The 14,934-nt window shown below is 40.8% G+C and overlaps 1 protein-coding gene across 1 annotated transcript in view; it reads left to right on the top strand.

Annotated features, from left to right (window-relative positions):
• Positions 1-14,934, top strand: part of LOC121468166 (zinc finger protein 532-like) — a 34,020-nt gene that overhangs the window by 9,356 nt on the left and 9,730 nt on the right. Inside the window, 4 exon segments of the mRNA XM_072921701.1 lie at positions 222-2,581; positions 7,192-7,373; positions 10,246-10,422; positions 14,442-14,604. Coding sequence (XP_072777802.1) covers positions 222-2,581; positions 7,192-7,373; positions 10,246-10,422; positions 14,442-14,604 — 2,882 coding nt within the window.

Raw genomic sequence — 14,934 nt, 5'->3', positions numbered from 1 at the left:
AAGTTGCCATGTTTCTATCTGTGGAGTTTATAAATTACTATAGTTCTTGGTGTAATAATTCATCTGTACATCTGGATACTGTTCTGTAGTGTATAATCTCTGAAAACATTACTTCAGAAGTGAAATAACACTTCTTTGCATGGCAGATGTGAACAAGCACTTGTTTTGTGTAAGACTGGGTTACTAGAGCTTAAAATGATGACTTTCTGCTTATTTTACAGATTTACTTACAATCAAATACATGGCCATGGGGGATATGAAGACCCCAGATTTTGATGACCTTCTTGCAGCCTTTGACATACCAGACATGGTAGATCCCAAAGCAGCTATTGAATCTGGACATGATGACCACGAAAGCCACATAAAACAAAATGCTCACGCAGATGAAGACTCCCATGTCCCATCATCATCTGATGTTGGGGTGAGCGTCATTGTGAAAAATGTGCGTACTATTGATTCTTCTGAAGGTCTGGATAAGGATGGCCACCATTCCACAGGCAATAGCTTGCACAATGGCTTTCTAACGTCAGCAGCTCTTGAGAGTTACACTAAAGATGAAGGGAAATCACTTAAAGATGATGGGTCAGCTTCTGAGACTACACTGAAGGATTCATCTTTCAACCAGTTCAGCCCAATATCAAGTGCGGAAGAATTTGATGATGATGAGAGAATTGAGGTGGATGACCCCCCAGATAAAGAGGAGATACGTGCAAATTTCAGAGCAAATGTCTTGGCAGGATCTCTATCGCAGCAGGAATACGACAAACTAAAGGCACTTGGAGGGGAGAACTTAATTAAATCTGGAATCACTGTTTCAAGTACTATGGATAAAAATAAAACTGGTAAACGAGAGACAGAGATAAGCTCCATGAATTTAGGTGTCTATGAGCCTTTTAAAACTCGAAAAACAGAGGACAAGTTACTAAAAGACAATTCTGAGAAGCTTCTTGAAAACAGGGTACTTGATGGAAAACTGAGTACTGAAAAATGTGACACAAATCTTGCCAGCATTTCCCAGTCCAAAACGAAGTCATCAGCAAAGCTTTCGTCCTGCATTGCTGCAATCGCAGCACTGAGTGCTAAAAAGGCAGCTACAGATAGCAGTAAAGATTTGCAGTCTAATTCAGGAGAGTCTTCTCCATTACCAAAAGACTTGAGTGAAAGTCCCCGGGCTATTGAAAAATCTCCTGAGTCTCAGAGTCTCATTGATGGTGCTAAGAAGCCATCTGTCAAACCGCCCGATAGTCCCAGAAGTGTCTCAAGTGAGAATAGTAGCAAAGGGTCTCCATCTTCTCCCGCAGGGTCAACACCAGCAATTCCTAAGGTTCGCATAAAAACCATCAAGACTTCTTCTGGGGAGATCAAGAGAACTGTTACTAGAGTGTTGCCAGAAGTTGATTTGGACTCTGGTAAAAAGCCAGAGCAGAGTGCTTCCATGGTAACCTCCATGACATCTCTCCTGTCCTCACCAACTTCCGCTGCCGTTCTCTCCTCTCCTCCCAGAGCTCCTCTGCAGTCCTCTGTTGTCACCAATGCAGTTGGATCTGCAGAACTTGCCCCCAAACAGGTGACTATCAAACCCGTGGCTACTGCCTTCCTGCCCGTTTCAGCAGTGAAAACTGCAGGTTCCCAAGTGATCAATCTGAAGCTGGCAAACAACACCACAGTGAAAGCCACTGTCATCTCTGCTGCGTCTGTGCAGAGCGCCAGCAGCGCCATTATCAAAGCTGCCAACGCCATCCAGCAGCAGACGGTTGTGGTGCCAGCATCAAGCCTTGCCAGTGCCAAACTTGTGCCAAAGACAGTCCATCTTGCCAACCTTAACCTTTTGCCTCAGGGTGCTCAAACCACCTCTGAACTGCGCCAAGTGCTAACAAAACCCCAGCAGCAAATCAAGCAGGCAATAATTTCTGCAGCCGCCTCCCAGCCTTCGAAAAAAGTGTCTCGAGTGCAGGTGGTGTCATCTCTACAGAGCTCTGTAGTGGAAGCATTCAATAAGGTGCTGAGCAGTGTCAATCCCGTACCAGTTTACATCCCAAACCTTAGCCCCCCTGCCAATGCCGGAATCACGCTACCAACACGAGGTTACAAGTGTTTGGAGTGTGGCGACTCGTTTGCTCTCGAGAAGAGCCTGACCCAGCATTATGACAGGAGGAGTGTGCGAATTGAAGTGACTTGTAATCATTGTACAAAGAATTTAGTTTTCTACAATAAATGTAGTCTCCTATCCCACGCTCGTGGGCACAAGGAAAAAGGCGTTGTGATGCAGTGTTCCCACCTGATCCTAAAACCAGTCCCAGCAGATCAAATGATAGCATCTCCTTCCAGCAATACTGCTGCAGCCATGCTCCAGAGCGCAGGGGGAGCTGGCACACACTCCATAACAAAGATCCAGACTGGCTTAACTGGGACAGTGATCTCGGCCCCTGCGAGCTCTCCTGTCATTCCAGCTATGCCGCTAGACGAAGATCCATCAAAACTCTGTAGACATAGTCTAAAGTGTTTGGAGTGCAATGAAGTTTTCCAAGATGAGACATCTCTTGCAACTCATTTCCAGCAGGCCGCAGACACAAGTGGACAAGTAGAGTATCCTATGTTTACATTCCAATGTTTCATCTATAAGCCTAGGAGACTTTGGATATGTTTTTACTTTCATTTAGCTGTTAATTATCTGAACCTCTGTGATTAAAATGATAAATGAAAACCACAGAAAGTCTTGCAAGCACTTACATAGTGAATGTCAACACTTTTAAAATAAGACTTAGAATCTTCTTAGGCCCTGAAGTCTGAAATAGATACTGTATATTTTTGCTAAAATTTAGCATTAGTTTTCTTACAGCTGAACGTGATAATACAGAAAATAATCGTGGGTATTACTAATAATATGTTAATGCTTCTTTCTGTGCTTTGGAATTTGACTAGCCTGTGGAATCCACTTAATTGGCACCCTCATTAACAGCCTGTCTATTCAACCTGAATGATAGCTTTAAGTGATTCATTCTAGATTGGTCTTCATGTTTTAGAGTTTTCACCAAGTGCCCTAAGTGAGCGAGGCATTCCCCTCACGTGCAGGGGAGGGACTCGGGCAGTGACAAATGGCACACTGACTACTGACAGGAATGCTGCTGTTTGCCTCAACTCTTCCTCAGAAAGTGCAAAGTGCTGTTCTCACTTGCACATTTTCCTTTCTGTGTGATCATTGGTTTAATTAGTTGGGTTTCTTTTCCTCTTACAAATGCTAATGAGTTCAACATAAAAACCATTTGAAAATTATTTACTAATGTGTGTGGCCTGACCTGAAAGAAACACGTCATTCAATAAAACTTAATATTAATCAGTGTGCGATGTATTTTATAATCTTGGCAGAGTGAAGGTGGCTAATTAAATGATATGGTTGGATCTCTGTTGGGGTGTGCCAATTAAAAGGGATTCTGGTGTGTCTCAAAGCATTCAGGTGAGCTCGGTGCTCCAGCTTCTTGCTGTGGGGGAAGCTGAAAACCTGCAAGCATGCTCAAGACAGGAATGCCCCAGGAGTCTTCCTGGGAATCACACAACAGTGGACAGGCTAAAGATTTTTAAGTCCTGCAGTTAGGAAAAAATGCAGTAGTCCTAGAAGCACAGGCAGGTTCCTGTCAGAATCTGTTCGCTACATGTAGGACCTGTTCTGTACCACGAAGCAGCTCCACTGCACCTACCACTACAGGGAGTAATGTAAAGAGATTTGCACATGGAAATAACCTTAATTATGTGGCTCTGCCTTAGCTCCTCCCTTTAACTGGCTAGCAGATTTAGACTGAAATTATTGGGATTCCAAGTGGAATGCCATGCAAGTGAATTTCTGTGAGATACTACAAGTGTGCATACCTAAGGGAGTTTCCTTCAGCAGAACATGTCCATCCATAGATGTTGCTGCATTTCTGAACAGAATCTAATGGCTGACCATTAGAGTATACTCTGCACCAGCTCAGGCTACTTAATACTTAGGGTGTTTAGCTAACTGATTTGCTGATGCTTATTGGTTGTAGGTAGATTTTTTTTTTCCCATAATAAGCCCATTAGGTAACATTCAATCTAAGATCCAGTAGACCTTGCAAAAACCTAGTGGTTTTGATACTGGAAAAGCAAGCAAGTAAGAAGGTGACAAGACAAAGCAATTGGATGAGGGACAGAGAATAGGTTGGGAGAATGAGGCTAAAATAGAAATTGAAAAAGAAAGAGAACAAAGATAAAGTGATGTTCTCACTTTCAGGGTGTAAGGATTTTTGTCTTTATGGCCAAGTAAACTAAACCTTTTGCCATTCCCTTTCTCCCTCTTTCTGGTGCTTTTGCCGTGTTGCTGCTGAGTTTCCTCTCCATAGAAGTCCTTTAGATACTGTATATCCTGGTAATTTACTAAAGGGAAGCAATTGTGATGTTCACAGAATGTCAAAATGCAGCTGCAGGGAGGTGGAAAGAGAAGTGTGGGTTCCCAGGTACTGCTATTCAAGTAGGGAAGCCGCCGCTGGAGCTGCAGGAGCAGCTGGCATTGCCTGCTGCCAGTCAGGGTGTTTGTGTTTCCTCATGGAAACCTGCTCTGCTGAGCGGCAGGTTCAAAAAAAACAGTGCAAAGCACTGGAGGAAAAGAAGCTATTTTCATGTTCTTCTGTTTGAAAAGAACACTTAACAAATGTAGTTTTAAATATTCTTTGTTGAAATATCCTTTTAAATTTGAATTTCACATTTTTGTAGTCCTTTCCATATGTCAAACAGACGCTCTTTTTTATGTGGAGTTTGGTTGCATCCTGTAGGGGTAGTGTTTCCTGGAGAAAGGCTCTGTATAGGCATTTATTACTAAGTATGTTGCTGCTTTTTCATTAGATGTTACGTCTTGAGAAGCTTGGATGAGAAATACTGACTTGTTTTCCTTCTTAGTGCTTGGCACTGTCTTTTTGCTGTAAAACTGCCATTATTGTGGGGGGAGGAGGACAGGGAAGTTAGATGAGATTGATATTTTTTTCTTGGAAGGAAAAAAATATCTTCCTTTGGAAGGAAGGAAGAAAGAATAAAAATAAACACTTAGATTTTGCAAACAAGTAATAGGAAAAAAGGTTATTTGCAGCTTACTACTCTTTCTAGTGTCCCATCTAATTGCTCCTGAAATGGAAAATGTATAGTTTCGTGTTTCCAATAAGTAAGTAGCTTCTCGTATACTCCTGTTACAAAGGTAGAATGTTTTGTTTAAAATAAGCAATGGTAGAACAATCTTATCAATGAAAATACATTCACTATAAAGTTCTTACCTTTCTGTAATGTTTTAGTGCCATTAATATTCCTGTTAAAGGAATATTAACCTAAAGGAATATTCCTGCTAAAGGAGTATTAACCCTGACTCACTGTCAGGTTTTCTGGCTGAATAAAACCCTCATCTACTTGCTGGGGTAAAAAGGTAGCAAATCTGGGCTAATGAATGTTAGTGTTTCTCTTAGTTATAGATAGGAGTATATAGCTCCCATGGAAACTGCATAGCTCATTTCCCTTCATACTCAGCGTGTGTGTGTTTCTTTATTTTCCACCTCCACCATTTTTCCTTCTAACCCTTTTTTTTTTCTGAAACTTTGACTTTAAATGCAGGCAGGTGATGATTTTCACAAACTGTGTTTTATTTTGGTGTGGGTTGGAATGAGAGAACTGGAAGTTAATGCCACCTTAAGCCCAAAATAAAATGGTAAGCAAACGTGCTAAATGTCAGAATTTCACAGTAGATGCTTCTTGTTCTACTGTAATCAGTTACAATTAAACATTTTCTGTACTCATTGAAATAGCAGTGCAGGGGCCTTAACTAAGAGCATTATTGGCATGTTGGGTTAGTAAACGGGTCTGGCAGCTTGCTGCAAAATCAGAAAGATCTCTGAGCTGGGGCTGGAATGTTGTGTGGCTCTTCTGTGGCATCACATCCCAGTTTCCTTCAGAAGTCCTGCAAGCCAAAGGCTTTGGAAGGACTGTGAAACCTCCAAATGTTTCAGTTACTGGAATAAGAAGTTCTGGTTTGCTGTTTTGTTACGTAATCAAATAATGCTCCAGATTCTCCAGTATTGTGTTACAGCTTGTTAATACATGGATAGCCAAAGAGAGATGTGGGGAACGGTACTGAGCCCAGTAAATGTGGCACTTATTGCTGGTCAGAGGGTTTTGCCTTTATCTGAACTTAAGACAAAGTTAACACCCCAGAACAATTCTGGTCAGCCCGAGGCTGTGAGTCCCCCACTTTTGGGCACTTCTTGGTCAATTAAGACCAAGTATTTGGCATTTCAAAGTGGATATTTCTGTGTCTCAATATAGCCTTGCTGCGTCCCAAAGGCTCTAAGCAGGTGCCAGTTTGAAATCCCTGTAGACAGCTGAACTCAGGTAGAGGCTTGCAGGAGAGCAAGTACATCTACCCATGCTGAACACTACTGTAGTGGGCTGGCAGGAGTGCCAGTGGAACCTGCATTGCAGTGATGGCATGCTTTCTTTGCTTAACATGCTGTATATTTAATGGTTTGCATTTTGCCATCTTGCTGCGTCAGGACATTGGAGAACTCTGTTTGTGTGGAGACTCTGCTCAAACACGCCAGGCCACAGTGCTCCCAGAGCGTTTATTTCAGGATTTCTTCATGCGTATGGTAGTAAATAATTTATAATGCAGATCTGGAGATCTTTTTTTGGTCAATATTCTTGCAGAGTGTACACATCAGTACATATGCCAGACTCTTAGAACATTCCTAAAAACATGCAAATACATGTTCAAAAACATGCTGATGTTATGAAGGAGTCTTGGATTTGATTTTAAATCTTGCAAGTCACTGGTGAGATTCACAAGTCCCAGGCCACAAGAGACAGTAGCAATAATTTGATTCTGGAGTTGTATGTAGGCCCCTTGCACTATTAAGGTAGTCTGGGAAGGCACCCAAGTAATATTTCTGTAAAGCATGTGTATCTCCCATGGTCAGTGGTGTAGGAAGGAGGTTTGTAGCCCAGAATGCCAGTCAGTCTGGCTACCAGCACCTGCCAGCTTTGTCAGCAGGTCTTGTGTTTGTACATGCCTACTGCATTCGGTCCCATCCCAGTTATGAAATTTAACCTTTATTTGCTATATTGCAGTGTTTGAGACACAAGACGTTATGTAGAGCTGAACCAAACCTTTTGTCTCATCTATTCTGGTTTATCATTTAGAAGACATGCAATATCTGCCAGATGCTGCTTCCTAACCAGTGCAGTTTTGCATCACACCAGAGAATTCATCAGCATAAATCTCCATACACGTGTCCTGAATGTGGAGCAATCTGCAGATCTGTCCACTTCCAGACCCATGTCACTAAGAACTGCCTGCATTATACCCGAAGAGTTGGGTTTCGGTCAGTATAATGATTCCTTTTGCTGTCAATTTATGTATAATTTATGGTTTTTAAAGTGGTTTTCCATTTTCATAAGTACTGTTTGGACAATAGCAGCTTCATGGGTTTAAGATTGTCATGGCGATAGTACTATTAGTACTTAAATTTTGGAATAAATACATTAGGATTCTGCTTTGTTTTGAGCATCCACTTTTGTATATGATTGAATAAGAATATTAGCTAGTGTAACACAGATTCAGGACTTCATGGTTTATAAAGTCTAGAGAATTCAGATGCATTATCTTAATTTCAGGTTTTCAAAAACCTTCTTGAGTATTTTTCAATACATTGAATTTTAGATTGTTCTTTCTGGTAGAATAGTCATTGTCAGTACTTCCAGAATGTGTGGTTGAGATGTTGATGGGCATACTGCACCTGTCTGGTTGTTCTTCTTTCTGTGGCAAGTCAAGAATTCTTGACTTTATCACTTCAAATCACTTGGAAATTGCCTTTCTCAAACAACCTTGTCGTTTGGTTCTCCTCTCTTACTCTTCACTTTCCCTTAGACTTTTACATTTCCCTGTAATAGCAACTCACTGAGAAAATGGGGAGCAGAGGCATTTCATAGAAGTGTTTAATTTTAAAAGACTGAGAAAATGCTTTCTGTTAGCATTTTCCTTGCACTTGAATGGCAGGCAGCACAGCAAGAAATCAGAAGAGCCACCTGTACCTCGAGCTTTGCTTAGCACTCCAAAAACACGTCCACTTCACCCTGTCTGCCTGGAAAAAGGCCATTCTAAATCTTACAGCAGGTAGCTCCTTCCACCCTTAAGGTGCCACAGTTCATTTTCCAGGATGGCTGTGCAATTGTCCCCTAAGGGAAGAAAGCATTTTTACTGCATCAAGCCTCTGCTTTCAGCTTGAATTCATGGCCTGACATTAACTCCGAGCTCTTTTCATTTCTTTGGGTTCTTTTCTTTTACCCTTTTCTCTCAAGCAGTAGCCTGTCTAGTCTGCATTTCCTCCATCTGCTTCCTGCACTCCACTGCTCTTCCCTCTAATGTATGTCCCTTGGGTTTGTACACAGAATCACCTCTAGGGACTCCTGGCCTTCCCCAGTAACACCAGCAGAATCCCCTTCACTGGGAATCTCAGTCACTAAACTTTTCAAGATGTCTCATAAACATCTCATGTCATATCGAGTCAGAATTTCTTGATCTGGTGAGAATAAACCCAAGTCACCCAGGCAAGAAACAGCAGTCTCTGGGAATGTTACTGTCTCCCTCCTTAGTCTCCTCAGCCTCTCCTTAGAACTGCAGTGCTTTTGCCTAAGGAGCAGCATAGACTGTCCTGCCTCTCCAAAGGGCCTCTGCCAAGAAGTTTCCCTTTGACTCCAGTGATTTAGGCTAGTTGTCTGCACTGAATCAGCTGAAAACTTCAGCCTGAAGTTTCATTGCATCCTGCCATGGTGAAAGCAAGCAGCTGTTAGAACAGTCCCCAAGAGGAATGCTTGGTCCTTAGGAACTGTGTAATATACAATGGTGGATGCTGAGGCTCAGTTGTTGTGTGGCATCACTAGAGAATAAAGTCAAGCCGTGGCACGGGAAGGTGAAAATGCCACCCCGCTCTCCAGAGGGACACCTCAGGAGTAGATGTGTTACTGAGTGCATCACACTGTGTACGGCTGTGAAGAAGTGCTCAGATCCGTATGAGCACAGAAGCTCTTAACAGAGTCAAAAAAGACCAGAATAATCTGCTTTAGAGAATATATTGGTAAGCAGAGACTAGATGGGTATAAAGTCAATGAATATCATTAAGATTATAAATTAAATGCCCAGAAAAAGAAAGGATGACATTTCATAAAATTCAAGGGTGATAAATTTTAAAAGTAAAATGGGATCCTTGAATTCAATGTAGAACTGTATTTCCTGCTTTATTGCTATCATCAGGGCAGTAAAACTACTGAAAAATTAAACTGACATTTATGTGACAACAATTACACTGCCATGATAGATGCTAAAATTAAAATTCTGGAAAGGTGGAGGCCTTCTCCGTTTGAAGAGTTTTTAAAAGTCCTACTGCAAAATACTGATCAATAAGAAATTGTCTCATTTGACAGGTAATTGCTGATTGCACTATGTTCTTGAACTGATTTGGGAGCATTTGCTACTGGAGATGTAGGGCATTAAAGGGGATCACTGTGTATGAAAATTCTTATGTTCTAATATTAATTCAATTTTTAATCATTTCATTTTAGAATAGATGCAGAAAGGTCACAAAATTTCGACACAGCAGAAGTATGTTTTTGAAAAATATTTTCTGAATTCCAATATGATACATTGATCTGATAGTAGGGATTTTGGTTTAGTTTTCCTGAGTTTCAATCCGAGTGCTGATTTGATTACATGTACAGAAAATCATTACCAGTATATCTTCATTAAATCTAAACGAGGGAAATGGTGAAAATATTTTCCTTACTGGTTTTCCATTTGGTGGTTGTTTCTAAATTGCTGTGGTGTACTTTAAACAATGCCCTGCATGTGATAAAAATGCGTTCTGGAAAATCTCTTTCCAAATTTGCAGAGGATTTAAGCATTTTTTTTCTGCAATCAATAGAGTATTTGTCTATCCACCTTTCTATCTGTTTTATTGTAATAACATAAAAACGTTTTTCAAATTACAATATATGAAATTTCTTTCCCCTTACTTTGTGATCCACAAATCACTGGTTATGTTGATTTTTCTGGGGTTGTTTAAGTTGACAGAGTAACGTAGTTTTATCCAGTTGCTATCCATGTGTGTTTCTCTCTTCCCTTTGCTTGAAAATCCATGTTGATTATGTCCAGCACTGCTCAGGGCAGGCTGCACTGACTCTCCTCCGCTCTCTCCGCAGCTGCGTGCACTGCAATGTTGTGTACTCTGATGTGGCGGCACTCAAGTCTCATATTCAAGGTTGTCACTGTGAAGTCTTTTACAAGTGTCCTATCTGTCCCATGGCATTTAAATCTGCTCCCAGCACACACTCCCATGCCTACACACAACACCCGGGTATCAAGATAGGCGAACCAAAGTAAGCAAAATTCATCTTCTACTGCATTTGTCTGCATTTGAATGACCCGTGAAATTGCATTCTGCCCTGTGCTTGCAGGACACCTCTTACAGCCACCAGTTTGTCCGCCTGCTGGTAATGTGGGATTTGTGTAGTGCTTTCATGACTTTTCAGCTGGTAGTTCATTGGGCAAAGGTGATACTTCTCTGAATGCACTAGCAGGTCTTTAAGCACTGCATGCTACAAGAGAGTGATTGTAGAATGTAATTATACAAATTATTTGGACAGGTGGCCAGTGTTGCTCATTCTAATGTTTTAATCTGCTTAGCTCATCTCCATTTTTACTGTGAATTAAAATAATGTGATTCCAAAAACAGCTGCTAAGACTAATCAGTGCTTACGCAGTGATTTTCTTAATGTGGTTGAAAAGTTGAGAAAAAGCGATTTTATCTGTTTATATAAGCTTTTTTTCCAATAGGTAATCTCTTTCTGGCTTAAAGCAGAAGTGGTTTTTCTGTAACTAGGAAAGTTGCCCATGAGGGTGGTAGTTTGCTGAAGGTGGTGACACAGGGTACAAGTAGGACTCGTTTTCAGGGTCTTTTTTTAAAGCTGTTGGACAGTGGGAGGTTCTGCTGAAGGCAGCAAGTGCTGCTGTGTGTGCAGACTCCTTCACCCTCGGATGTGAGCCTCTCTGAGCACCCCTTTCTCCTCCATCTGCCTCTTCCTCACTGCTAGAGTGCACTGTTGAGAGCAAACAGGCATTGATCTCCATGTTTTCTCCAGGGCATGCACAGAGCACCAGCATGGTAACAACTTGCAGGCTCAAGAAGTGTCATGTGATGTAATAACCAGTGTTCCTAAGAGTTCAGTTTCTCACTGTTTCTTTCTAACATATTAACAGGAGATATTTTTCTTTGTTTGCACTTCCATCAAAGCAAAATGGCAACAAACTTACCATGTCTGATACCAAATGGAAGTAATTTCTGCCTTGTGGGAAATTATGCATTGTTTTAATTCAGGATGGTATCATCAGTCAGGGGCTTTGAGGTACCAACATTTAAAACTTTTTTCAGGTTCCCATAGATTTGTCATTAGACAAATTTAACAGATTAAGATCACTGTAAGATGCTACACATATGAAAAGTGAACTGTGCTTGGATCTGCCAAATTGTTTCTGATCACATTCAGGAATTAAGTATTTTGCATTAGTTTTTTTCCACATAGATGCACTTATAATTATATTCCTTTACGAATTTACTTTGATTATTAAAGAAATGAAATTAAATTTTATTATATACTACTGTAATAAGTCACAGAATCCATAGCTGAGCACTCCTCTTAAGAAGTGGTGTTTCCTTTAAATTTGCCAGTTTTAATCACAATGCTGCCTTAAATGCATGCAGAGTGACTGGTGGGATTTTTCCAGCCCTTGCAGTGCTCAGAGTTCTTGGCTTGCCTAGTTCTGAGCAGAGCTGATAGGTTGTATTTGAGGCAATACATTCACATTCGGGTTGTCTGTGCTGCATCACGGGCAGCCAGGCTGCGTGACAGGCACCCATTGCAAGCCTCATTCCTGACCCTAGGGGTGTGGCACAGTCCAAGGACACTGGCCACCGCTTCAGCAGTGCCTCATGGCTTCTGAGGGACTCTGTAGTAAGTCACACTCCTCTGTTTACAGGAACTGGGCTCCTGGGGAATCTGGCTGCCTGCCCCTGGCATTTATTTGAACTGTGTGATTTACAATTACATTACAAACAGTTGCTGCAGAACAGATGCACTAAACTACTTGCTGTATGAAAAATGACTTTTATATGCAGGGATTCTCATTGGGATGAAATTAGATTATTTTAATATAGGGAAATGGATGGCTGTCTTGTCTTTCAACTCCAGAAAGCTCTCTCCTGTAACATACTCTAAGCTCTGGTTTCCCACAAAACCACAGAGGTGATCTTTTTTCAGTAAATAGTGTCTAGGAATGGCACTAATATATTTTCCATGGCTGATCTCTTTTTGAATACTGGAGGAATTCTTGTTTATCAAGCCAAATTATGGATATTTACGATACTATTCGTAAAAAGCGTATTATCCCACAAGTTCCTTTTTTCAAGAAAAAATTTGGGAAGGAGGAATACTATCCTCTGGTGCAGAGGCTTTGCAAATGCTAAATGTCTTTTATGTGACTGAAATCATTTTCCTGTGAGATAAAACTTGTATTTATTACAAGACAATACGTGAATTTGCTAAAAAGATTTTTGGGAAGGCCATGTGCCTGCTTTGTTGTGTACTGTGGGGCAGGAGCAGCCTGGGAGTGGGATGGGATGGGATGGGATGGGATGGGATGGGATGGGATGGGATGGGATGGGATGGGATGGGATGGGATGGGATGGGATGGGATGGGATGGGATGGGATGGGATGGGATGAACCGCCTGACTTATTCCAGCATCCCTGTAAATTACATCCTGTGGAAGCACAACTGCCTTTAAGCTTTGAACAGCATTTTAGGCAGCTGCATGTTAAACACTACTTCAATTAAATTAAAAAAAAACAAAACCAGTGTACGTGGTTGCATGGTTAAGGATTGAAAATCATGTTTTTGCTGTGTCTGAAGGAAATACTCCAGGTGTGTATAGTCATAACAAATACTGTGAGGTGTGTTGGTATGAATTTAAGTGAGTACAGTCTTTGCCCAGAACTTGTCTGAAATTCGGATCTTTACCAGATAGTTCTGCTTCTGTGAAGGCAGAGTAAAGTACTTTAGCTGCCACAGAAAATACAGAGATTTAGCTTGTGTGTTTTTAGAGAGTTACAGTTTTTATATGTGATAAATTGAGAAAGAATTTCTACATATCTCCAGATCTGCAGTGAAGGATTCACCACAGAAAGCAGGACAATAGTACATTGATCATCAGAGGATGCTGTGTAATTAATACATTTATCTTAGCATGTGTGAGAAACTGGCACCCCTTGACAGCACAAAAACAAAGTCTTTCCCAGTTAATATGAAGAAGTGTATTGTTTTTCATTTGGAGTTACAGGACAGCTTGGACATGGAAGCAATGCCCATGTTCTTGCCATCCCATAAACAGTGCAGAGTGATCCCTAGAGCTCTGGAACAATACACTATCATGATAATTAACTTAGAGGGGTGTAGAAAGCACTGGGAACATTTATGTGGCTAATGAGATGATTTAGCACTTTAGCAGGCAGGAGGGTTTGAGGGTTGTTTTTTTTAAGTGGAAGTTACTCTTAAGGATGGGAAGTGCCTGTTGCTGTACTGAGCACCTGTGGTTGGGCTTCTTTTATTTTAGCTAAACTTTCTCTGCAGCACTATCGATTACATGGCTTAGATTTCTCTCTCATGATCTGTGGTTAGAAAACTGCTGTGAGAACAGGAGGCTGGGGGACTGATGTTCAAAAGTCACATGTGCTCCAAGAAAGGAAGCATTTGGTGGTGTCTCTACATTTCTGTGACAGATTCATCAAGGCTTGGAATGGCAGATCAAGGAAATCCCGTCCTGTGCTGTTGGAGCTTCAGGGCATTGACAGAGTCTAGGTCTGGCATTCAGGAGCATCAAAGCCATGAACATTGCCAAAAATGTATTTATCTTGAAGCATGTTGCTAACTACAATTGAATTAATCACTCCTTACAATATACTGCATATACAATATACAGGTTTGTAACCTGGAGCCAGGGATATTATCCTTTATCTACAGTGTGAGTTCAGAAACTGAAGGTGTTGAACTGTCAGAGTATCCTGAGCAGATGTTGTTGTTGTATATGTAACTGGCACATGCTGTTATTTTCGTTGGCTTCTTGTTTGCACTTTCAAATTTTTTTTCTATTTTCTGTTTCTTCTACTGTTCCCATATTTTGAAATTGAAGGATATTTTGAATTAGTTTAACTTTTTTCAGGCAGTGTGAAATGATTGCTTAAACATGTCAGATCTTATCTGTGATGAGAAAAAAAGTTAACGTCATGATTCTTGCAAATAGATCATCAACATGACTGACATTGTTTATTGTGCTTCTGTTTTTAGAATAATATATAAATGCTCTATGTGTGACACTGTGTTTACTCTGCAACCTTTGCTCTATCGCCACTTTGATCAGCACATTGAAAACCAGAAGGTGTCTGTTTTCAAGTGTCCAGACTGTTCTCTTCTATATGCACAGAAACAGCTTATGATGGATCATATCAAGGTGTGTAGGCATCTTCTCTTGTTTCCTTCATGATACCATTTGTCATGCAATATATGCTGTGAGAACATACTGTGAAAAGGCACAGAGTAACAAGACTGCTGAGAGAGATGTTAATAATTCTGAGGGAGTAATCTGTCAATGTTGTTCTCAAATGTTAAAATTTTATATTTTGTTTGGTCTTCAGCATATCTGTGATGACTCAGTTGGTTTTTCTGTTAGAATGTTGATTTTGGTATACTGGGAATATCTCAGCAAGTCCAATCCTAACAAATACTGAGTTATTTATAGTGTTCTAAGTATGATTTCAATTGTTAGGAGCTGAGATTGCTG

This window comes from Taeniopygia guttata, chromosome Z (assembly GCF_048771995.1).
Source record: "Taeniopygia guttata chromosome Z, bTaeGut7.mat, whole genome shotgun sequence".
NCBI lineage: Eukaryota > Metazoa > Chordata > Aves > Passeriformes > Estrildidae > Taeniopygia > Taeniopygia guttata.
Note: the sequence above shows the minus strand (reverse complement) of the source record. Positions and strands in the feature narration are given on the sequence as shown.